Here is a 26,090-nt window from a genome sequence, read left to right as displayed (position 1 = left end):
GATGCTTCACTACTTTTGTCAGGCAGTGTAATTAAATAAGTGAGATATTTACATGGTTTCTAAAGATTATTGTAGTATGTTGCTCCAGATGGTATTTAAACACACGTTGACCACGTTTTCGTTTTTTAATTTGTAAATAAAAACAAAATGGCGCAGAAAGGTAGAGATCTTAAAAAGGAGCCCTGAATATTCACTGGAGACTGATGGACTTCCTGTGGGTAGGGATAGTTAGAAGATGGAAAATTAGACATTCTGTAGGTCATAGAGTGTCAGTATAAAGCTAACAAGTCCAGTGGGTTGCAACAGCGAGGTCATCAGTCCCATCTGAATAGGGAAGGATGGGGAAGTAAGTCAGCCACGCCCTTTCAAAGGAACCATCCCAGCTTTTGCCTGCAGCGATTTCGGGAGATCATGGGAAACCTAAATCAGGATGGCTGGAAGCACATTTGAACCATCGTCCTCCCGAATGTGAGTCCAGTGCACTTACCACTGTGTCATCTCACTAGGTGATGGAGAAAGAGGTCGGCATCCTGATGTTCAGTAGAGTATGAAGAGAATGGAGCTGTAAGGATGAATACATATTGGTGTGGATCCTGTTGTCTAAGAGAGTGAGGCAGTTGCATTTAGAAAGAGAGTATGCAGATTGTTTGTAGATGATGGACTGGTAATGTGGGTCAGTATAGGAGTGGCAAGAAACCGGGACTAACAATTAGAGGGGTTTTGGTTAGTATATCGAGATGTTAGATGTGAGTGAGGGGGAGAGGTATTTGACGAGAAATTACAGGATTCATGTGTGGAAAGATAAACAAAAGTTAATTGTAACACAAAGTAAAGTGGTTCAAGGATATAGAAGCAGTAATGGGACTTTGCTGGAGCAAATATCCAGGCAATGTTGGCATAGGAGAGCGTTGGTCAGATCTAGGTTTATTAGATATGGAGGATAGTGGAAGGGATGCAATCAACATGCTTGGTCAGTTACAAATGGCCGAGCAGTTATAGACGCTTCAGCCCAGAACCGCGCTGCTTCTACGGTCGCAGTTCGAATCCTGCCTCGGGCATGGATGTGTGTGAAGTCCTTAGGTTAGTTAGGTTTAAGTAGTTATAAGTTCTAGGGGACTGATGACCTCAGCTGTTAAGTCCCATAGTGCTCAGAGCCATTTGAACCATCAGTTACAAATTGTAGGCTGTGTTTAAGAGATGAATTTTCGTGTTAGTTTACAGTGGAGTGTTAGTTTGAGGTTTTAGTGTGTTAGTTAGAAAAACATGGCAGTCTTCAGTGGTTATGTAGGAATCATGAACACCAAAGCTGGTGGTGGTGTGTCCTAGAATTATTACCTGGGTTCTTGAGGAGCCATTGGTTTCATCAGGTTGTAACCTGGTTAAGAGGAAGTTGGAGTAATTGTTGGGATTTTTGGAATGTAGGTTTGAGGATTAGGAAAGTGGTATCATCAGACATAACCTTTTATTCTTATCGTTATTTCATTGCCTCACTCATCAGGATGAGGTTGAAGTGGTAGCAGAAGTATTAATAAATCATGAAGAGCTTCCAAAAAATTTTTGGAAGGTAAAAGATATGTGTGACATTGGTTCCGCTCCAGTTTGGTTGTCTGATGCAGCAACTGGTTATGAATATTTTTCAATGAAACCAGTCACATTTGTAGAATTTTTTTATTAGTAATAATTACATCATCTGACGATGACTTTCTATGGCGAAACGTCTAATTGTTATCAATAAAAACAGTTCTGCATGCAACCAAGACTGTTTTCATTCTATATATATATATATTCTTTAAAATTATTAAGATAGTCTCTACATAAATATAAAGCACTTCACTTTACTGGACTAGATTGGCGGAAGGGGGATGAGGATGAGGAGGATTTCAGGAGGGAATGTGTTTTAGAAGGGATGGGTAGAAGAGTTTGGGAAGAAGTCCCTGGTCAAAGTGCTGTAAAGGGAGTGTGGAAAATGTTGGAGAAGACGATGATGAGCCCTGAACTGGAGAGAAATAGGTGTATTCTGTTAAAGGAGGAAGGATGGGTAGAGTTCTGTGCACATTTTACTGTAAGGTAGGGAAAATTATCAGATGTGGGACCAGATGTGGAGAGACTGAAGATGTAAGGTTGGGGACATGTATTGGTACAATAGATTTCTAGGATTAATGGACAAGAATGAAATGATAGGGTTGTTGGTATAAAGTTTGCAGTAAATATGGCAAACGTGAAGGTGTTCAGTGTGGGCCGGCCGAAGTGGCCGCGTGGTTCTGGCGCTGCAGTCTGGAACCGCGAGACCGCTACGGTCGCAGGTTCGAATCCTGCCTCGGGCATGGATGTGTGTGATGTCCTTAGATTAGTTAAGTTTAACTAGTTCTAAGTTCTAGGGGACTAATGACCTCAGCAGTTGAGTCCCATAGTGCTCAGAGCCATTTGATTTTGTTCAGTGTGGGAGAGGAGAGAGCAGAATAAGCTCATATGGAATCATAGCAGAGGATAGTAGATGAGTTAGGAGGCGAGGCGGGGTGCATGGCATTCGAGGAGTTGGACAGACTGTATAGGTTATGCAGAGCAGAAATCCTTGTGAAACTGACAATAGAGGGTTCAGTTGGATTATGGTTTTGTGTGTATGGCACATGGTGGTGGTATGCAGTCCCCATGTTTAGCCGTTTAGTTGTTTTAGCAGTTTCAGTCCATTCTAGGACTTATGGAAGAGAGGGGAAATTCAGAAGCTCATATGAGATCACAATGGGGAATGTTACACAGACAAGGAAGGCAGGGTTTAGTGCATGGTATCTGAAGATTTGAAGGAATTGGTAGAGTCTATGTAAAGTGGAAATCCTTGTGACATTGGCTTAAAAGAAAGTTGGTTTGATTAAGGCTTTGTACGTGTAGAGTAAGGTGGAGGTAAGTATTCACTATGTTCAGCCATTCAGCAGTTTTAGTGGCTTCAACTTTTGAGGATTCACGTTTAGGGGTTAGTGTGTGTAGTTTGTATGATAGGTCACAGTGGAGGTCAGTTTGAGGGATTTTAATCAGATAGGATGATTTTAAAAGATGAGGTCAAAGTTACGAGGATGGAAGCTGTTGATAGTTCATTCTAAAATTATCGCCCCCTTCTTGGAAGGACTGGTTCTGAGGAGCCACTAGTTGCTCCAGGAGGTACATTGGTTGAAAGAGCTGAAATGTCAGAGGTTATATTTAGGAATTGTTGATAATTATGTGACACAGTAGTGCAGCTGCATGCTTTGTTGGGGCAGAGGCCAGGCGATCGCGGCTGGAGCTGCTGGGTCAGCTGGTGCGGCGACGTGGAAACCGGCGGGCACTGGTGTTGTGCGTTGTGCTGATCATGACACAGGTGTTCACGGGGCTGGCTGTGCTCTTGGGCTACACCACTGACATCTTCCGGCAGTCAGGCGTGGCGCTGGATGCAGATGTGTGCGCCATCATCGTGGCAGCAGTGCAGACAGTGACCAGTGTTGCCACATCGCTGCTGGCAGACCGTGCTGGCCGGCGGCCATTGCTGCTGCTCTCGTTCGCCGGCTGTGGCGTCACCATGGCTGCGCTTGGTACCCTCTTTTACCTCAAGGACGTGGTGCACACAGACCTCACAGCTGTGCAGTGGCTGCCACTCGCCGCCATGGTCGTTTTTCTCGTGAGTATCTTCACAGCTCATTTACTCAACAGCTGCCCACCACCCTTCAGCACTAAAACAAAAAATCGCTGCAAGAGCCAAAACTATTCTGTCATTCTCTAAGAAACTAATATCAGCTCGGGTATGGAGTGTGCTCTTGCTGTGCAACTTACTGTTACTACAATAAATTGAGAGTGGTGCAGATGACAGTGCCCACGTTCATGCTTTGGTCCTACACTTTCGGAGGGTTTGATGTAGTTCCATGCTGTCACTAAACACCAGCTTATAGATACACAGACCATCTAAGAAAGTTATTAGATAGCCCTTCGTTAAATAACTTCTTGCAATGAGTTTTCTGTGATGAATTCGTATCCAAGCCTAGTTTTTTAACTATCATAGTTTTATCACAATATGACTTCCTTACAAACTATAAAATCTGTGAAAGATATGTTGAAAAGGTTCAAACGGCTCTGAGCACTATGGGACTTAACATCTATGGTCATCAGTCCCCTAGAACTTAGAACTACTTAAACGTAACTAACCTAAGGACAGCACACAACACCCAGCCATCACGAGGCAGAGAAAATCCCTGACCCCGCCGGGAATCGAACCCGGGAACCCGGGCGTGGGAAGCGAGAACGCTACCGCACGACCACGAGATGCGGGCTGAAAGATATGTAACAGGAATTAAAAGTAATTTAATTTTTTGATAAGAACAGAAATTTGATTGATGTCAATGGTGCAGCTGTCGTCGATCTGTATGCTGGTATGAACACAAAGTGCTCCATTAGCCATGGGCTTATTAGAGGCAGTATGCCAGTGCCTTTCTCTGACGTCTGAGTTGACTCACCCAGCTGGTTAAAGAGGAACCTACAGTTCAACTTCCATAGGTGAGTGCTCAGTGCTGCAAACTGTCTTGTGAGGGACGTGGGTTCAATTCCTGGTACTGCTAGATGTCTTTCCTTGCTGAGAGGACTGGAACAGCACTCAACTTTATGATTCCGATTGAGGAACTACCCGACCGAGTAGTAGCAGCAACAGTTCATGAAATCTGACAACATTTGGGAGAGCCGTGTGCTGACGCAATGCCCCTCCATATTGCACCCAACGACGTCTTTGGGAAAGGAAAGATAGTCAAATTAGGATGTAAAAAAGGTATTCATCTGCAGTACTGAAAATGACACTCTCAACATTGAACTTTGTGGTTAGTACTTAGTAGTCCTTCCTTTCCTGTATACAGGGTATTCCATTGATAGAGACCGGGCCAAATATCTCACGAAATAAGCATCAAACGAAAAAACTACAAACAACGAAACTCGTCTAGCTTGAAGGGGGAAACCAGATGGCGCTATGGTTGGCCCGCTAGATGGCCTGCCATAGGTCAAACGGATATCAACTGCGTTTTTTAAAATAGGAACCTCCATTTTTATTACATATTCGTGTAGTACGTAAAGAAATATGAATGTTTTAGTTGGACCACTTTTTTCACTTTCGGATAGATGACACTGTAATAGTCACAAACGTGTAAGTACGTGGTATCACGTAACATTCCGCCATTGTGGACGGTATTGGCTTCGTGATACATTATCCATGTTAAAATTGACCGCTTACCAATTGCGGAAAAGGTCGAAATCGTGTTGATGTATGGCTATTGTGATCAAAATGCCCAACGGGCGTGTGCTATGTATGTTGTTCGGTATCCTGGACGACATCATCCAAGTGTCCGGACCGTTCGCCGGATAGTTACGTTATTTAAGGAAATGTCAATCGTCAATCACGACCTGCGACAGATGATGATGGCCAAATAGGTGTTTTAGCTGCTGTCGCGGCTAATCCGCACATCAGTAGCATACAAATTGCGCGAGAATTGAAATCTCAAAAACGTCGGTGTTGAGAATGCTCCATCAACATCGATTGCACCCGTACCATATTTCTATGCACCATGAATTGCATGGCGACGACTTTGAACGTCGTGTACAGTTCTGCCACTAGGCACAAGAGAATTTATGGGACGATGACAGATTTTTTGCACGCGTGTTATTTAGAGACGAAGCGCCATTCACCAACAGCGGTAAGGTAAACCGGCATAATATGCACTACTGGGCAACGGAAAATCCACAATGATTGCGACAAGTGGAACTTCAGCGACCTTGGCGGGTTAATGTATGGTGCGGCATTATGGGAGGAAGGATAACTGGCCCCCATTTTTTCGATGGCAATCTAAATGGTGCAATGTATGCTGATTTCTTAAGAAATGTTCTACCGATGTTACTACAAGATGTTCCACTGCATGACAGACTGGCGATGTACTTCCAACATGATGGATGTCCGGCACATAGCTCGCGTGCGGTTGAAGCGGTATTGAATAGCATATTTCATGACAGGTGGATTGGTCTTCGAAGCACCATATCATGGCCCGCACGTTCACCGGATCTGACGTCCCCGGATTTCTTCCTGTGGGGAAAGTTGAAGAATATTTGCTATCGTGATCCACCGACAACGCCTGACAAAATGCGTCAGCGCATTGTCACTGCATGTGCGAACATTACGGAAGGCGAAATACTCGCTGTTGAGAGGAATGTCGTTACACGTATTGCCAAATGCATTGAGGTTGACGGACATCATTTTGAGCATTTATTGCATTAATGTGGCATTTACAGGTAATCACATTGTAACAGCATGCGTTCTCATACATGATAAATTCACAAAGGTACATGTATCACATTGGAACAACCGAAATAAAATGTTCATACGTACCTACGTTCTGTAATTTAATTTAAAAGACCTGCCTGTTACCAACTTTTCGTCTAAAATTTTGAGCCATATGTTTGTGATTACTACAGCGCCATCTACCACAAACCGAAAAAAGTTGTTCAACTAAAATATTCATATTTCTTTATGTACTACACGAATATGTATTAAAAAGTTGGGGTTCCTATTTAAGAAAAACGCAGTTGATATCCGTTTGACCTATGGCAGCGCCATCTAGCGGGCCAACCATAGCGCCATCTGGTTTCCCTCTTCAAGCTAGACAAGTTTCGTTCTTTTTTAGTTTTTTCGTTTGACGCTTGTTTCGTGACATATTTGGCCCAGTCACGATCAATGGACCACCTTGTATAACCTCTTGCAGTCTCCGTGGCATGGACTTCACCAGAGAATTTTTTTTTTTTTTTTTTGCAATGTAATTTTCAGCCATTCCTCCAGTAGAGTTCTTTAGTTCATTTCTATTGCACATCTGAAGACTCCTCATATTCCTCTAGAGTACATTCCACAAAATTTCTGTTGGATCAACGTCTGGGCATTGCAGTGGTGTTAGCATCAAGAGGGAAGTGTTAATGCAACAGCTAAAGCCTTGCATCTAAGCTGTATGCTTTGGATTATTGTCTTGTGTGAAAATATAATTCTCAGAAGGACCCATATTGTTCACACTTCTGGGCAGAAGTGTTTTTCGGATCTTTATGTAAACCTTGTGGTCCGTAATTCCACCATTTGTACTCATGCAGCTCCAGGCAAATACTGAACATCCTCTAAGTCTAATTGAGGCTGTTGTATTTCTCTCTTCACGATTTCTTTGTCTTCACTCTGTTTCTTCCTCATTTCACTGAAACAGCTAAAATCGACTCTCGTCATTAAGGACACCCTTCTTTCAGAAATCACACCCATCGAATTTATATTCTCTTGCAAATGCAACTTCCTTCCTTTTGTTGATTTTATGGTTTTCTACAGGCTGTTTTCCTTCCATACTCAGCTACATAAAACACATTTCTTACAATCTGTGCTGAAACAGACTTTCCAGTGTGCGTCTGAACTGCAGTAACAAGTTTTGGAGCGCTTAGTTATGCATTTTTTCTGATTTCTCTAAGTAGCTATCGTTTTACCATCTCAGATAGAATTACAGGACGACCGCTTCGTTATTGGTTTTCGTAGATTTTTTTTTATTAAACCTGTATATAATAGTCTCCACTGTTCTCGTAGGTGCGCCAATGGTTTCTCCGATTCTTGAAAAGATTTTACTTTTCGAAACAGCTTGACACAGATAATCCTCTCTCCAGTTGTAGTTTCGCGACGTTTTTGAGCAATACTACTTAAATATCACTCAATGGCTTTGAAAACAGTCAAAGAACTATCCTCTCCAGTGTATGAAACGCAACTGTTTTAGGAAAGGGAGAGAGAAATGTTTCAGTGTGGATACATACTTGGAGTCTTGTTTATTAGACGAATGTTTATTTGACATGAATTGGGGCATGACTTTAAATAACGTTGGTATGTTCACAAATGAAGCAACATATGAACCCAAGTAGCGTTTTATTTCTTAATGTAGATATTAACCGGCCGAAGTGGCCGTGCGGTTGAAGGCGCTGCAGTCTGGAACCGCAAGACCGCTACGGTCGCAGGTTCGAATCCTGCCTCGGGCATGGATGTTTGTGATGTCCTTAGGTTAGTTAGGTTTAACTAGTTCTAAGTTCTAGGGGACTAATGAACTCAGCAGTTGTGTCCCATAGTGCTCAGAGCCATTTTTGTAGATATTAACCGATGTAAGGAAAGAGCTGTTGTTAGTTTCTGAGCTCTATTTTTGTGATTGTGGTTAATATATGCGCTACGGTCGGACGAATACTTTTTGGAGTCACTGTGATCTGTTAGCAGCACACTGTGGCAGTCCCAAAATACACCCTGAAGCATCACCTTGCCTGATGATGTTTGTGTTTCCCCCTTTTTCGGCGGTAGAGAACCCACATTCTTCCGATACTTGGTGTGTTCCTTTGCCTCAGGGTCATGGTGATTCACACCCACCATTCGTCCGTGGTGGCTAGATGGCTGAAGAAGTCATCTGGACTGGCCTGACGCAGGTGAAAAATTTCTGCGAAGTGCCTCGATTCCGCTGGCATTTTGAATGGTGTAGGCCAACGGTGGGCAACCGCTGGCCTGCTGACCGGATGTTGTCCGCGATTGGCTTCTTTCTGCTCCGCGGAAGAAATTCGTGAGGGAGAGAGTGAGACACTCGGAGTTGTACTCCTACTGGGACGCAGTTTTGGATGTTTCCGCAGTCAGTTTTCAATAGCATTTCTGGAAAATATTTAAAAATGCCTGCTAATAGTGTATATTAATACATTAAATTCCAAACACTTGGATGAAATGTCGCCAAAAAATTTCGATCTTACTATTTGTTCCCTGTCGATAGAAATCTGTTTTTCTATTGTTTCTCGTATTAATATTAGAAAATAATTCTTTGTCGTTATAGAAATATTAGAACATTAGAATTGTTGAATCAACTGTAACCAGTTGCTTTTGTAGGGATTCATTTTTTCTTGGTAACATTTTATTAAGATGCCTGGCATCCTATCTTCAAATTCTTATGTTTGTCATAAACATTGTTTCTTGCAACAGAAGTTTTCAGGAGAGCTATTGTAAAACATCATAAATAAAGAAACAATGTTCCCGAAGCATAAACAAATGTTAACATCTGTAGGTGGGAGTATTGGGGCAAGGGGGTACCACCCCAAAGTACCGTTATCTAAGATGCTGGCGATTACGTCATCCAAGATGGCGGCGGTGACGACATCCACGATGGTGGCGATGATGTCATCAAAAATGGTGGCTGTGGCGTCATCCAAGATGGTGACTTTTGGGAGCGAAGTTCGAATTTTGGCGGAAATACAGGTCAATTGGGCAACCTCCATTAACCTAACCCCCTCCCCTCCCCTTCCCACAGAAAAATGGCGGGAAGTTCAAATTCCAACAGGATAATGCATCACACCACGGTTATCTCAAGTAACCTAAGAATATCGCGGGAAGATAGGTCACTTGGGCTACCTCCACTAACCTAAGATATCCAACCACCACCTCTTCTTAGGGATTGGTAGGAAAAGCACTCAGAGTGCACTGGGCTACTGGAGAGAGGAAGAAGTGTACTTTATTTATTTTGGAACAATTTATTTAGGGATGGAGTATATTTATACAAGTGATGGAGAACACACACTCTGATAGGCCACACAGCATACAGACCTGCAAACTACTCCTAAACAACTCATGTAAAATGCTCCACACATGTCCTTGCTAATTGTAAACTGTCAAAATAACGCATTGCACAACCTACAGACATACAAACCACTCGTAAATAATGCAATACATTTATGTCCAGAGAGCCAGACAAATCGTTAATTGTCAAAATAATAATCCATCTAAAAGACTCTGTAAACATGCTTGCTAATCATCAACTGTCTAAATCATGCACCAGTCTTTATTTAGACAATTGGAGGCAGCACCACCATGCAGTGTGTTCGCCACATGCTCCACAATCCAACTGAACTAGTACACAGTACCACTACCAGAGGGTAGTGTCGTCTGTTCCATGAAGTAATCCAAAATGGCAGCTATGATGTCAGCCAATGACGCAAGTACCATAATTGAAGATGGTGGCAAACAGTGTGTTCACCTCAAGGTCTGGACCTAGTACACAGTGCCACCACCAGAGCGCGCTGTCGTCCGTTTTGTGACATAATCCAAGATGGTGGGGAGAAATGGCAGCTGAAAATAATGGCTGTGCTAGACATAAGTTTGTATTTTGCATGCAATGTCTCCACCACGAGATTTAGACTCCAACTGACCTAGTACACAATGCTACCACCAGAGGGTGCTGCCATCCATCCTGTGACATAATCCCAGATGGTGGTCTGGGGTGGAAGAAAATGGCGTGAAAATTACTCAGCCTGCACTGGGCTGCTGGAGAGAGTAAGGAAGGAGTGTACTTTATTTGTTTTGGAATAGTTTATTTTGGGATAGAGTATATATATCACACTGACACAAAATACATGCTTGGGGTCACAATACACAGCCCACAGACCTGTAAACTACTCCTAAATAGCGCTCTGCAGACACACAAATTCCTCCTAAGTTACCGAAATAATTTCAGTACAGACATGCAAACTGTTCCTAAATAATGCAATGCACAGATGTGCAGACACGAAATCCTCCACTACCCAAATAACGCATAGTACAGCCTACAGGCCCACTTGCAAAATAATGCAACAGACACGCAAGCACCCTCCACCACCATCTGTCCACTGGGCCACACAGGAGTTTAGTGGCAGTCCCTGCAAAGTAACGTGGCCGTCAGCTGTCAAACCACGCACAGATGCCCGAGTGCACGAGGTGGCGACATCGCTTTCCTACTTGACACCTGAGAAATTCCTCACGAAATACATGTTCACCTAGACACCATTGCTGACGTGATCAGACGGGAGCGAAGACTTATTTACAGAGCACAGTCACTCCAGGGCCATGCACCGTCATAGGCGCGAGCTGCCACCAGATGCAGGTGATCCTTCCCTCTATTTTCGGGTATCAGTCAGTGTTTACTGACATCACAGAAATCCAAGGCGCGCTCATGCTCCTCTCATACATGTGACACCTCTGGGCACCATGTGTCTTTACCGTTGATAACAGAGTAGCACAAGCTGCTTTCTCCCTAGCCATTCTAACTAACCATTCGTGACATGTGGCTGACACATTGCCCCGAGTAGCTACAGGCGCATCTAGCAACATTCTCAATGTTATAATGAAACCACACAGCTTTCTAAAATAAGAACAGAGTCGAACTCCAGTAAATTGCATGGTATCCCAGAAATACTTAACATGATCTTTTGTAGCAGTTTTCATGATGTCTCAACTTGAATGCATGGAAATTCTTGCCCTATCAGAATCTGTTTACGAAAATAGCATATAATAACCCTCATCCATCACATGTTACCTTTCATGCTCTCAGTATACGCAAATGTTCTCACATCTATGTAGAGACACCTGTATCAGACACCTGTATCCCAGAACAAAGAATGTCATGTGAATGAATCGAGCATTAAGATTGACTCTTATCGAACTTACCCTCTGAATTACTGATGCTGCCCATGTGGAAGCACCATCTGCCTTTTTTTTCCTTTCTGCAGATGAGACTTTTTGCGGTAAAATTATTTTGCACAGTTCACTAAATTACATTGACAGTTAAACCCACAAAGTTGTCTACAGACCATCAAATACACATGACACTCACAAGAATATTGGAAGCAAGGAACATACGAAAAGAGCATATAACTACAAATAAATATTACGATTACTACTACAGTCTGACACCAATGGATGTACAGGTAATGTCTCCTCATGGTAGCCGTGCTTCTGGAACGAATGTCAGTATCTATAGCACACATTATTTTCCATGTAAAATATCTCTCTCGTACCCTCTCGGTTACTGATGTGCTGTATCTCTATGTCCTTCACGATTGGACACACAGTCATCTTCTCTAGTCATACCACAACATAAGCCACAGTACCTTTACAATGCAATATATACATATTTTACAGAACATAAGCCATTGTAACTTAACAATGCGATATATACACATTTTACATAAGCAGTACAGTTATCTTTTATATCTGTACATCACCCGAAAAATTTATGGTATGCCCACACATACACCAGCTATATGTCACAATTCTCCTCAGTCTCCAACCCAAAAATATATCACCGTGTACTGTGTCTGTGTAGTAAACATTCAATTCATATCCTCTGCCATACAAAATTATCCCTTTTACATCAGAAAGACGTCAGTGGTTCGAAATTACTCTCAGAACTGTTGTGCAAAGACTGGCTCGTTTCCCCCTTGCTACAAATGCGTTACTGTTTCTGGTCCGGACCTGCCTGCTTCTTCGTGTTTCCTCACATATATCCAGAGTCTGGGATTACAAGAATATATCTAATTTCGCAATGTTCGCACATAGCAGTATCCTACCGATTGCTCACGCAACATAATTCCGAAGATACAGATTGGGAATTATTTCTACGCAAACACGAAACCTTAGGTAGGTTGAGCGTCCTATAAACCACTGACTAACTAGAAAATTGTCACTTCTGTGAAGACATTTACTCGGAAACTCGAAACAATTAGAGGAAACTGATATTTACACTGCCGAATGCCGATTTTGGTGATGTAACAGATTCGAAATCATCTCTACAATTCACAAGGTCAACTAAGGTGTTTCTCATGTCTAGAGAACCGGCAAACGTCTCTTCCACATGCTAGATGCTCAGCCCACAATCTATCTTCTCTCAACTAAATGAATGCGCGAAATGGGCTGAAGCAGTCAACCAAACAATTTACATGAGAGGGAATAAAGGTACAGTGCAGATGCACTTCCACATTCATTCTCAAATTTACACGCAGACAAGAAAGCGAGGCAACACATACTAAGTATTAGTTCGCTGTTTTGTCGTCTACAGTACAACACGGTTAATTCATCTACATTCTTACACTCTAACAGGCACCTCCATTCTGACAGCTCCTACCGTTAACGGTAAACGTGAATCAATGCCGCACACGTCAACGGCGCTGCAGGCCAAGCATGCACAGGTAGAATGTTTATCCTAAGAAGGCGGTCACATATATATTTTACCCCTGTACTTACAATTAAATGTTACGATCGCGGTCTCAGTTGAACGACATTCGACATTGGAAATACTTTCTGTTGATGGCTGCCGGCCGGGGTGGCCAATCGGTTAAAGGCGCTACAGTCTGGAACCGCGCGACCGCTACGGTCGCAGGTTCGAATCCTGCCTCGGGCGTGGATCTGTGTGATGTCCTTAGGTTAGTTAGGTTTAAGTAGTTCTAAGTTCTAGGGGACTGATGACCTTAGAAGTTAAGTCCCATAGTGCTCAGAGCCATTTGAACCATTTGTTGATGGCTGTGGCTCTGGAAACAGAAATATCAGTACCATTCTTATGACTTGACATACTCGTCCCAAGCTATCACCGTACCCCATGTCAAATCCATACCTTCCTTATGACTGGACATAGTCATTTCCTTTGCATATGTCAGAACACAAACACATACTTTATGTGCCTGATGCTCAAGGTGAACCTATCATGCACCCCCTACTACTTTATAGGGGGACAAGGAAGGAGCCTCCCAGAAGATTGTACAAGTACAGTCGGGCGTCCCCTGGGTAACGGTAAATACCGGCAGATCCTTTCACACACTGAGCTACGTCTAAAACGACATGTATTCAGAATCTAAAACGAAGGAAAGGCCCTTTTCAGAGCCATGTTTGACAGTCATATCTCTCAACATCGAGGGCATATCATCAGAAAAAGAAGAACTTATATCCAACACATGTAAACTTAATTCCTGCGACGTCCTGTGCCTCCAGGAGACACATAGAGGGCCATCACAACGCCGTCCAAATATTCCTGGGATGACCTTGGTGAAGGAGTGCCCTCACGACCAATATGGAAGTGCTCTGTTTATTCGACCTGGAATAAAAGTATCCACCATCCAAGTTTACACCGTTAACAACACGGAAATCATTTCTGTTACTATCGGAAGCATTACGGTGTCATCAATATATAAACCGCCAGGGGAAAGGTTTGCTTTCAGCCAACATGTCTGTCACCCACAGCTAATAATGGGAGACTTTAACTGTCACAATAGAGTGTGGGGCTATCAAGACACAAATGAGGATGGAGAACTACTGGAAAGCTGGGCAGAAGAACACGAGCTGAATCTCATCCATGATCAGAAACAGCCTGCGTCATTCAACAGTGCAAGATGGAAGAGAGGGTATAACCCAGACCTCATATTTGTTTCCAAAACCTTGTCTGGGTCATGCAACAAATTCGTTCTCAACCCTATCCCAAAGACCCAACACAGACCAATCATGCTAAAGTTTAGACCAGTAATACTGCCACAAAAAGTACCCTTTAAAAGACGTTTTAACTTCAAAAGGGCCAACTGGAAAAAATTTGCGGACACCTTAGACATGGAAATCGTAAATTTACCATCAAACACTGAAAACTACGGAAAGTTCGTCCAAGCTGTTAAAAGGTCAGCAAGACTCAGCATACCTAGAGGCTGCAGAACACTCTACATTCCTGGAGTTTCCAACGACATGAAACTAATATATAATGAATACCTGGAGCAGTACAGTATGGACCCTTTCAGCGAAGAAACCATAAAACTTGGGGATCAGCTAATTGAAACTATAAGCAAAGACAGACAAGAGTCCTGGAAACATACGTTGGAGAGTCTTGACATGAAGCACAGTAGCAGAAGAGCTTGGAACCTCATAAAGCGGTTGTCCAGCGACCCGGCAGCCCCCCAAGGATCAGGTTTCCGTAACAGCTAACCAAATCGCACATCAGCTCCTTTTGAATGGTAAACCAACCAGGAACAGTAAGACTGCCACCTCATATAAGAGGCCACAAGTGACTGAAATACCACCTGAGCCATACTTCACTTCAATAGAACTGGAAGCTGCTATCAGTTCCTTGAAACCCAGGAAGGCCGCGGGTCCCGACGACGTCATTAATGAATTTATACAGAATCTAGGCTCATAGCTAAGGAATGGCTTTTAGAACTCTATGATCTCTGCTGGTCAAACAAGACGATACCTAAGCTATGGTTGAAGGCCAAGGTAGTAGCTATCCCAAAGCCAGGTAAACGAAGAGATGATGCTAAGAACTATCGTCCAATATCGCTGCTGTGCTGCCCTTTCAAGCTATATGAACGTCTTATCTTGAATAAAATAGCACCACAACTAGAAAGGCAAATCATTCCACAACAAGCAGGATTCAGACCGGGTAAATCTTGCACTGGCCAGGTCCTCTGCCTAACACAATACATAGAGGACGGTTTTGAGAAGGGAGAAAAAAACTGGTGTGGTGTTTGTCGACTTATCAGCAGCTTACGACACGATAAACCACAAAATCCTCCTGGGAAAAATTTTCAAAATGACGGGAAACTACCACCTTACTGAAGTTGTGAGATCACTGATCTCCAACAGAAGATACTATGTGGAATTTCAAGAACAAAGAAGTCGCTGGAGGAACCAGAAGAACGGGCTCCCACAAGGTAGTGTTTTGTCCCCCCTAGTTTTTAATCTGTATACAAATGACCAACCAGTTGGACCGACGACAAGAAGCTTTATCTATGCTGATGATGTAGCCATTGCATGATAATCTAGATTAATCAAACAGATTGAGAGAAACCTAACAGATGCCTTAGAAGAACTAACTGAATATTACAACGGGAACCGGCTTCGACCTAATCCAGCAAAGACGCAGACTTGTTTATTTCATCTAAACAACAAGGAAGCAAACAGGGAATTACAATTGGAATGGAACTCAGTTAAACTTCAACACTGCCCAAACCCAGTTTATCTTGGAGTCACGTTAGATCGAACATTGTCTTACAAGAAACACGTAGAGAAAACTATAGCGAAAGTCAACACACGGAACGGCATAATCCGTAAACTTACCAACTCACACTGGGGAGCAAACCCTGAAATTCTACGTGCATCATCCCTGGCATTGTGCTTTGCTCCAGCTGAATATGCATGCCCCGTCTGAAGAAGATCGACACATGCTCAGAAGCTAGAAGCGGCACTGAATGCCTCATGTCGATTAATCACGGGATGCCTGAAGCCTACAAACCGTGATCTCCTTTATATGTGTTCTGGAATAGCCCCCCCCCCCCCCACACACACACAGATCAGACGGCAAACGTTGGCGATGGCCGAACGAAGCAGGCAGTGCGAAGATAGAAGACATCCCCTGTACGCACATCAGCCAGCGGTGGCAAGACTTAAATCTAGGGAAGACTTCATAAAAGTTGAACGTACACTAACCGAAAGTCAGTCTACAACTAGAGAATCAATGTGGAAACAGAAATTGGATAAAGGCAGTCTGAAAAGTTGGAACATTAAAGAAAAACTTCCTGCTGGATCACAATTGGAATGGAGAGTCTGGAAGAGCCTAAATAGACTTAGATGTCAAATGGGAAGATCACAAGATAACCTGATCAAGTGGGGATACGCCGAAGAAGAGCCCTGCCAATGTGGAGGAAAACAAACCATGACACACCTGCTGACCTGTCCATCTTTGCTGGCCCCATGCACTTTCCAAGACCTGTGTTGGCCAACGACGCTGCAGTGAAGTGTGCCGAACACTGGAGAGAGATATGAGCCTTGCTTTAGACAATAATAACGACTTACAATATGTGAAGATCATGAATGTATATATGAATGAATAACTATCATTTACTTGTATTTGTAATATAGTATATATAGCGTATTAATTAATTACAGATGTAGCTCAGACACGATTAAATAAAAAAAATACTACTTTATATAATACTTCGTCAATAACTGATCACTGGCGATAGGAAATAATACTGAGAGAAAATGAACCACAGTTTGCCAAGTCTCGTAAGTTTTTCTTGTGCCTATTCCCTCGTCATTTTTCGCAATTCTATCGATTTTATGTCAGATCTATCCATGCTATCATGACATAACCTCTCGTTCCGTGTTCTAAAATTGCTTGTAAATGTAGCACAGTTGCCAACACCTAGCCCAAATGCACTCATCAGGAGCCATAATATACCACTGTACTCGACTGTATCCAGTCACCTCCACATTCGGAGAGCGTTTGCTCTACTTTCTGTATGCCTGTGTATATGAATGCCTCCCGGATGGCTACCAGGACCCAGTCACCTCAGCTGGTGGACCAAACATCTAACACAGAATACATGTCCAGACGTAATGTGTGGTTGGACCACTTGCAAACCCTATCGCAGATGTGACGTATGGTGGAACCGCCTTTGAACATAAGTCCGGATATGCAGTCCACTGCAGATCCATACTCAAACGCTCTTTCGGATGTGTTGTATTGTGGATCTGCATTCCACCACCACTTCGTACATTGCGCATCGCGGATCCACCCTCAAACCCTATCCTGTGCAACACATATTGTGGATCTGCATCCCAACACATCCTCGTACATTCTGCGTGTTGGACCCACCTTCAAACCCTATCCCATTCACTCATATTGTGGATCCACATCGCAATATCGCTTAGGATATAACGCGCGGCGGACCCACATTCGAAAAATAACTCGCGTCTACTGCAGATCCTGGGAGCCATCTGCGAGGCATGCATATACACAGACATACAGAAAATAGAGCAAACGCTCTCCGAATGTGGAGGTGACTGGATACAATCAAGTACAGTGCTATATTACAGCTCCTGATCAGTGCATTTTGGCTAGGTGTTGGCAGCTGTGCTATTTTTACAAGTAATTTTAGAACACAGAACCAGAGGTTATGTCATGATCGCATGGACAGATCCAACTTAAAATCGATAGAATTGCGAAAAATTACGAGGGAATAGGTATAAATTGCCCAAATATACACCGAAATGTGGAGAATTAGAGGAAGTACTTGCGTATCTTCTGGTTCGCACCGAACAATTTGTACATGGGAACAAGTATGTGGCAAGACGATGAATCCAAGGGAACATTGACATCGAAACGAAGGGAATCAGGGAGGCAGTCAATTTCTTTCCGTTGAGGCAGCATTATACTGTATGTCTATTGGAGTACCAGTGATACACACGCGTTGACTACTGTATTTGATGCTTTTCAGGAAGACAGGCTAACGATCATTTTATATAGGCCTGGTGCAGACATCGTACAATTCCTGAACCATGATTGGATGTTAATCATGGACACCATACGTCTCTGGAAAGCTATATTGTGCTCGTATCATGGAGAGCAAGTGGAAGTAGCTTTTTCGTTTTACGGTTCGATAACATAATTTATCGTAGAGAAACCGGGAAGAAGGATGTATCTCATGCACTTAAAATATATTTCTCACATTGGAATAATAGCACCGCTACATTCCATATGACTGATAGGTTGGAACCACAGGCGATCTAACGTTACAGCCTTAGGAGTGCATGTGTTTCTGTTCTCTCTTACCAGTACCTACCAGGTACCGATCCTACACGCTAGAACAATACTTTAGAGTTAATTTAGAGTTAATTTACGTAAAAATGCGTCGAACTCCATCCGTCTGGAGCTCCATTGCGCATAAAAATCATTCGTTTTTTGTTCTTCTTAACCGTCTGCTATTAGTACATCACGACACTTTGGAACCTGTTACTATACATCAATAAGAAGTACTAAGCACCTCAACATGGGCGCATCTCGAAAAATCTCGTGCCCTTGCATGGGCTAGGACTCGGACAGCTGCATTCATTCACGAGATGTGGAGTGTAGCGGTCTTCTTCTGATCGGTTGCAGATTAATTCGGTAACGGTGTTGCAAGGTGGATTGGTCAATGACAGTGTGAGGAGAGTCTTTCACTCTCTAATTTTAGCCTAAGACAGCGAGAATGCTCTGTGACTCTCATAAGCAGAGAGACAGATCGTAAATTAAGCACTGTGTTTGAGGTGTTAGAAATATGTAGAGTGCTGTCTGGTATACTTTGATGATCTATGTGGTCGAGAATTAACACAGAATGGATGTACTGAGCAGTCATCTATCTACATTCGCAATTATACTCCCAATGTAGAGAACGGGAGGTTTAGTTATGACACTGAAACTGGGGAAACATGCTGTCACATCATTGGCCAGTGTTGAAGTTACTGTAAAATTGCTAAAATTGTTCGTGCTATGAACTGTGTTGCTTATTATTACAGTACATCGGCGGTGTCTTTTCTATCACATCCATGGATTGGTGCGCTGTTGGTTACCACATAATGATTGACTGACAACGCTTGTTTGATTGGGGAATGACTTTTGTGGATGGGTAAAGAATAATGATGATGTTGGGCTGACTGATTTGAATATTCGGGGATCTGCATTGGACTGTAGTATCTGTATCTAGTTTGGAGACGTACCACATTGCACGCATTTCCGCCTAATGGTCAAAACACACTCTTGTTGCACTAACACAGGTCGTTCGGTTTCTACATGGGTTGCAGAAGGTGGTGGATATGCCTTTCTCCAACTTCTGCTCAGTTCCAACTTAAATTGGACCCATCAAATGCCAATTATTTCGTATCGCCAGTGATCAATTATTTCGTATCGCCAGTGATCAGTTATTGACGAAGTATTATACTTAGTAGTAAGGGGTGCATGATAGGTTTACCTTGAGCATCAGGCTTATAAAGTATGTGTTTGTGTTCAGACATATGCTAAGGAAATGACTATGTCCAGTCATAAGGAAGGTATGGATTTGACATGGGGGACTGTGATAACATGGGAAAAGTATGTCAAGTCATAAGAATGCTATTGACATTTCTATTTCCCGAGCCACACTCGTCAACAGAGTGTATTTCCCATCCTTCGCTCATTGTCGAATGTCGTTCAACTGAGACTGCGATCGTAACATTTACTTGTAAGTCCAGAGCTAAAATATATATGTGATCGATTTCTTAGGATAAAAATTCTACCTGTGCATGTTTGGCCTGCAGCGCCGTTGACCTGTGCAGGATTGATTCACGTTTCTCATTAAAGGTAGGAGCTGTCAGACTGGAGATACCTGTTGGATTGTAGGAATAATACTTAGTATGTGTTGCATAGCTTTCGGGATTGCATGGAAATTTGAGAATGAATACGGAGGTGCGTTTGCACTGGACCATTATTCCCTCCCATGTAAATTGTTCGGTTGACTGCTTCAGATCATTTCGCGCCTTTATTCAGTTGAGAAAAGATCGATTGTCGGTTGTGCATCTAGCATGTAGAAGACACGTTTGCCGGTTCTCTAGACATGAAAAACAGCTTAGTTGACCTTGTGAATTGTAGAGCTGATTTCGAATCTGTTACATCACCGACATCGGTATTTGAGAGTGTAAATATCATTTGTTTCGAGTCTCCGAATAAATGTCTTCACAGTCGTGACAAGTATCTAGTAAGTCAGTGGTTTACAGCATGCCCCACCTAGCTAAAGTTTCGTGTTTGTATAGAAATAATTCCCACTCTCTATCTTCAGAATTATGTTGCGTGAGCGATCGGTAAGACACTACTGTGTGCGAACAGTGCGAAACTAGATATGTTCTTGTAATCCTAGAGTCTAGAGATAGATGTACACGAGGATGCAGGCAGGTCCGGACCAGAAACAGTAACGCATTTGTACCAAGGGTGGGGGAGGGGGGGGGGGGGGGGGAACGAGCCAGTCTTTGCACAACAGTTCTGAGAGTAACTTCGATCCACTGACGTCTTTCTGATGTAAAAGGGATAATTTTGTAAGGCAGAGGATATGAATTGTATGTTTACTACACAGACAGTACACAGTGATATATTTTTGGGTTGGAGATCGGTTGCACGCTGTAATATTCAATCTCCTGTCCTCAGTGGGAGAGCAGTGCAATTGAGTAAGAGACTTTCCGTATTTGACGATATGTACGGCACTTTGCAAGGTTTAGTTGTCAGTGCAATATGGCGATCAGTGTAAAGTAGTTTTTAGCCACTTAAAGGCACGTCTGTAGAAAGAAAGAAAAGGCGGACGGTGCTTCCCTAGGACTGAGGAGAATTGTGACATATAGCTGGTGTGTGTGTGGGCATACCATAAATTTTTCAGGTGATGTACAGATATAAAAGATAACTGTACTGCTTGTGTAAAATGTGTATACATTGCATTGTTAATTACTATGGCTTATGTTGTGTAAAATGTGTACATATTGCATTGTAAAGGTACTGTGGCTTATGTTGTGGTATGACTAGAGAAGATGACTGTGTGTCCAATCGTGAAGGACATAGAGATTCAGCACATCAGTAACCGAGAGGATACGAGAGAGATATTTTACATGGAAAATAATGTGTGCTATAGATACTGACATCCGTTCCAGAAGCACGGCTACCATGAGGAGACATTACCTGTACAGCCATTGGTGTCAGACTGTAGTAGCAATCGTAATATTTATTTGTAGTTATATGCTCTTTTCGTATGTTCCTTGCTTCCAATATTCTTGTGAGTGTCATATGTATTTGATGGTCTGTAGACAACTTTGTGGGTTTAAATGTCAATGCAATTTAGTGAACTGTGCAAAATAATTTTACTGCAAAAAGTTTCATCTGCAGAAAGGAAAAAAAAGGTAGATGGTGCTTCCACATGGGCAGCATCAGTAATTCAGAGGGTGAGTTCGATAAGAGCCAATCTTAATGCTCGATTCATTCACATGACATTCTTTGTTCTGGGATACAGGTGTCTCTACATAGATGTGAGAACATTTGTGTATGTTGAGAGCATATGTGATGGATGAGGGTTATTATATGCTATTTTCGTAAACAGATTCTGATAGGGCAAGAATTTCCATGCATTCAAGTTGAGACATCATTAAAACTGCTACAAAATATCATGTTAAGTATTTGTGGGATACTATGCAATTTACTGGAGTTCGACTCTGTTCTTATTTTAGATAGCCATGTGGCTTCAGTATAACATTGAGAATGTTGCTAGATGTGCTTGTAGTTACACGTGGCGATGCATCAGCCACATGTCACGAATGGTCCGTTAGAATGGCTGTGGAGAAAGCAGCTTGTGCTACTCTGTCATCAATGGTAAAGACACATGGTGCCCAGAGGTGTCACATGTATGAGAGGAACGTGAGCGCGCCTTGGATTTCTGTGACGTCAGTAAACACTGACTGATACCGGAAAATATATGGAAGGATCACCTGCATCTGGCGGCGGCTCGAGCCTGTGACGGTGCATGCCCCTGGAGTGACTGTGCTCTGTAAATAAGTCCTCGTACCCGTCTGATCACGTCAGCGATGGTGTCTAGGGGAACATGTATTCCGAGAGGAATTTCTCAGGTGTCAAGTACGAAAGGGATATCCCTACTTCAGGCATGCATGTGCGTGGTTTGACAGCTGACGGCCACGTCACTTTGCAGGGACAGCCACTAACCGCCTGTGCATTCCAGTGGACACGTGGTGGCGGAGGGTGCTTGCATGTCTGTTACATTATTTAGTGAGTGGGCTTGTAGGCTGTGCTATGCATTATTTGGACAGTTTAGGATTTCGTGTCTGCACATCTGTGTACTGCATTATTTAGGAGCAGTTTGCATGTCTGTATTGAAATTATTTCGGTAATTTAGGAGGAATTTGCGTGTCTGCAGAGCGTTATTTAAGAGTATTTTAGAGGTCTGTGGGCTGTGTATTGTGACCCCAAGCATGTGTTTTGTGTCAATGTGATATATATACTCTGTCCCTAAATAAAACGTTCCAAAATAAATACACTCCTTCCTTACTGTCTCCAGCAGCCCAGCTCATGCTGAGTAATTTTCGCACCATTTTCCCCCTCCACAGACCACCGTGTTGGATTATGTCATAGGATGAATGGCAGCACCTTCTGGTGGCACTATTGTGTACTAGGTCAGTTGGAGTCTAGATCTCGTGTTGAAGACATTGCATCCAAAATAAAAACTTATGTCTAGCACAGCCATTATGCCCACCCACCATTTCTCCCCACCATCCTAGATTATGTCACAATACAGACGGCAGCGCTCTCTGGTGAAGGTACTGTGTACTAGGTCCAGACCTTGTGGTGAACACACTGTTTGCCACTATCTTGGGTAACGGTATTGTGTCATCAGTTCACATCATGGCTGCCATCTTGGATTACATCATGGAACCTACGACAGTACACTCTGGTAGTGGTACTGTGTACTAGCTCAGTTGGATTGCGGACCTCGTGGCGAACACACTGGATGGTGGTGCTGTCTCCAATTGTTTACATAAAAACTGGTGCATGATTTAGACAGTTGATGATTAGCAAGCATGTTTACAGAGTCTTTTAGATGGATTATTATTTTGACAATTTAAGAGTTGTTTGGCTCACTAGGCGTAAATGTATTGCATTATTTACGAGTGGTTTGCATTTCTGTAATCTGTGCAATGCGTTATTTTGGCAGTTTACAGTTAGCAAGCACATGTGTGGAGCATTATACATGAGTTAATTAGGACTAGTTTTCAGGTCTGCATGCTGTGTGGCATGTCAGAGCGTGTGTTCTCTATCACTGTGACAAATATACTCCATCCCTAAATAAATTGTTTCAAAATAAATACAATCCTTCCTCTCTCCAGCAGACCAGTGCAGCTGAGTCCATTTCCTACCAATCCCTAGGAAGAGGTGGTGGTCGGGTGACTTAGGTTAGTGGAGGTACTCCAAGTGTCCTTTCTCTCACACCATTTTCTTAGCTTAGTAGAGATACTTGAATTGACCTTTCTTTGCTACCAAAATTCACACTTAGTGTAAGTTCCTAGGAAGAGGTGGCAGTCGGATGACTTAGATTAGTGGAGGTAGCCCAAGTGACCTATCTTCCCGCGATTTTCTTAGGTTAGTTGAGATAACCGTGGTGTGATGCATTATCCTGTTGGAATTTGAGCTTCCCACCATTTTTCTGTGGGAAGGGGAGGGGAGAGGGTTAGGTTAGTGGAGGTTGCCCAATTGACCTGTCTTTGCTCCAAAATTCAAACCTCCCATCCAAAACCGCCATCTTGGATGATGTCACCGTCGCCATTTTGGATAACGTCATTGCTGCCATCTTGTATAAATCATTGCCGCTATTTTGGAGAATGGTACTTTGGGGTGGTGTCCCCCTTGCCCCAGTATTGATGGGGTGAATATTAAATGAATATACTCTCAAAAACGCGTGTTTTTTCGCATAATTTGTTGATGAGTAGTGTCGGGAAAGGGGTGCCTTTCACATCATTGTATTACCCCATAAACATTAAATGCTACAGAAAGTACAGTTTTGATTTTACTCGCTAGGAGCGCAGACGTTGCGTCACGTGATGGGGTTTCCTGCCACATTTAAGTATGTATGTGAATGAGGACTGCAGGTCACCAAACGTTCTCTATGATAGTGTAGGCAGTTGCGGAAACCAACAATCAGGTACTTCGATCATCTTCAAAATATGGTGGTCTGTAGTTCTATTTAAATCAAAATAGCGATTTTCAGTTTACCACTATCGCCTCAATTGTGATGCGCAGGTCTTGGAGCACTAGGGCCTCTGTCTCCCTTGCGATTACTGCCTCTTCACAGACAGGTGGTCTGCTATTTCCTTCTTCAACAATCTTGTTTGAGCATAATGGAAGCATCTTCGCCACCTAACCACTGCGTCATATGGTCGTGTATCGTTGCCATATTCTTCCAACATCCTAACATGGACTCTTGCAGTGCTATTCCACTCAAAAAACACTCCATTTAAACAATGGGCTGCGCCGTTTTTAATTTGCTCACCCTTATGGAACTGCAAAGGAGGTACCTTATGATGAGGACACGCATTATGTAATCAAAAGTATCCGGACGTCTGGCTGAAAATGATTTACAAGTTCGTGGCGCCCTCCATCGGTAATGCTGAAATTCAATATGGTGTTGGCCCACCTTTAGCCTTGATGACAGCTTCCACTTTCGCAGGCATACATTCAATCGGGTGCTGGAAGGTTTCTTGGGGAATGGCAGCCCATTCTTCACAGAGTACTGCACTGAGGAGAGGTATCGATGTCGGTCAGTGATTCCTGGTACGAAGTCAGCTTTCCAAAACATACCAAGGGTTTTCTATAGCACTCAGGTCAGAACTCTGTGCAGGCCAGTCCATTACAGGGATGTTATTGTCTTGTAACCACTCCACCACAGGCCGTGCTTTATGAACAGGTGCTCGATCGTGTTGGAAGATGCAATCGGCATCCCCGAATTGCTCTACAACAGTGGGAAGCAAGAAGGTGCTTAAAACATCGATGTAGCGTGTGCTGTGATAGTGCCACGAAAAACAAGAAGGGCTACGAGCACCCTCCATGAAAACACGATCAGGTCATAACACCATCGCCTCCAAATTTTACTGTTGGCACTACATACTCTGGCAGATGACGTTCACCGGGCATTCGCCATACCCACATCCTGCCATCGGAAAGCCACATTGTGTACCGTGATTCGTCACTCCACACAACGTTTTACCACTGTTCAATCGTCCAATGTTTACGCTCCTTACACCAAGCGAGGCATCGTTTTGAATTTATCGACATGATGTGTGGCTTACGAGCAGCCAAGAAATCCAAGTTTTCTCACCTCCCGCCAAACTGTCATAGTACTTGCAGTGGATCCTGATGCAGTTTGGAATTCCTGTGTGATGGTCTGGATAGATGTCGGCCTATTACACATTACGACCCTCTTCAACTGTCTGTCAGTCAACATACAAGATCAGCCTGTACGCTTTTGTGCTGTACGTGTCCCTTCACGTTTCCACTTCACTATCACATCGGAAACAATAGACCTATGGATGTTTAGGAGCGTGGAAGTCTCGCGTACAGACGTATGACACAAGTGACACCAAATCACCTGACCACGTTCGAAGTCCGTGAGTTCCATGGAGCACCCCATTCTGCTCTCACACGATGTCTAATGACTACTGAGGTCGCCATGTGGAGCACCTGGCGGTAGGTGGCAGCACAATGCACCTAATATGAAAAATTTGTGGTTTTGGGGATTTCCAGATACTTTTGATCACATAGTGTATCTCAGTACAGAGGCGTACTTTTGATAACATATTGTTAAGTGTAGCCTCATGACTATTTCCCACACGCTGTGTGCGGTTAACCACATTCTAAGACAAAAAAAAAAGAAAAAAAAGAAAAAAAAGA

General features: G+C 43.1%; 1 protein-coding gene across 1 annotated transcript in view; it reads left to right on the top strand.

Annotated features, from left to right (window-relative positions):
- The window catches only part of LOC124796007 (facilitated trehalose transporter Tret1-like), a 51,568-nt gene that overhangs the window by 5,535 nt on the left and 19,943 nt on the right, over window positions 1-26,090 (top strand). The window contains exon 2 of the mRNA XM_047260090.1: window positions 3,252-3,646. Coding sequence (XP_047116046.1) covers window positions 3,252-3,646 — 395 coding nt within the window. The remainder of the gene's footprint in view (window positions 1-3,251; window positions 3,647-26,090) is intronic.

The sequence above is a fragment of the Schistocerca piceifrons genome, chromosome 4 (genome assembly GCF_021461385.2).
Source record: "Schistocerca piceifrons isolate TAMUIC-IGC-003096 chromosome 4, iqSchPice1.1, whole genome shotgun sequence".
Lineage (NCBI taxonomy): Eukaryota > Metazoa > Arthropoda > Insecta > Orthoptera > Acrididae > Schistocerca > Schistocerca piceifrons.
Note: the sequence above shows the minus strand (reverse complement) of the source record. Positions and strands in the feature narration are given on the sequence as shown.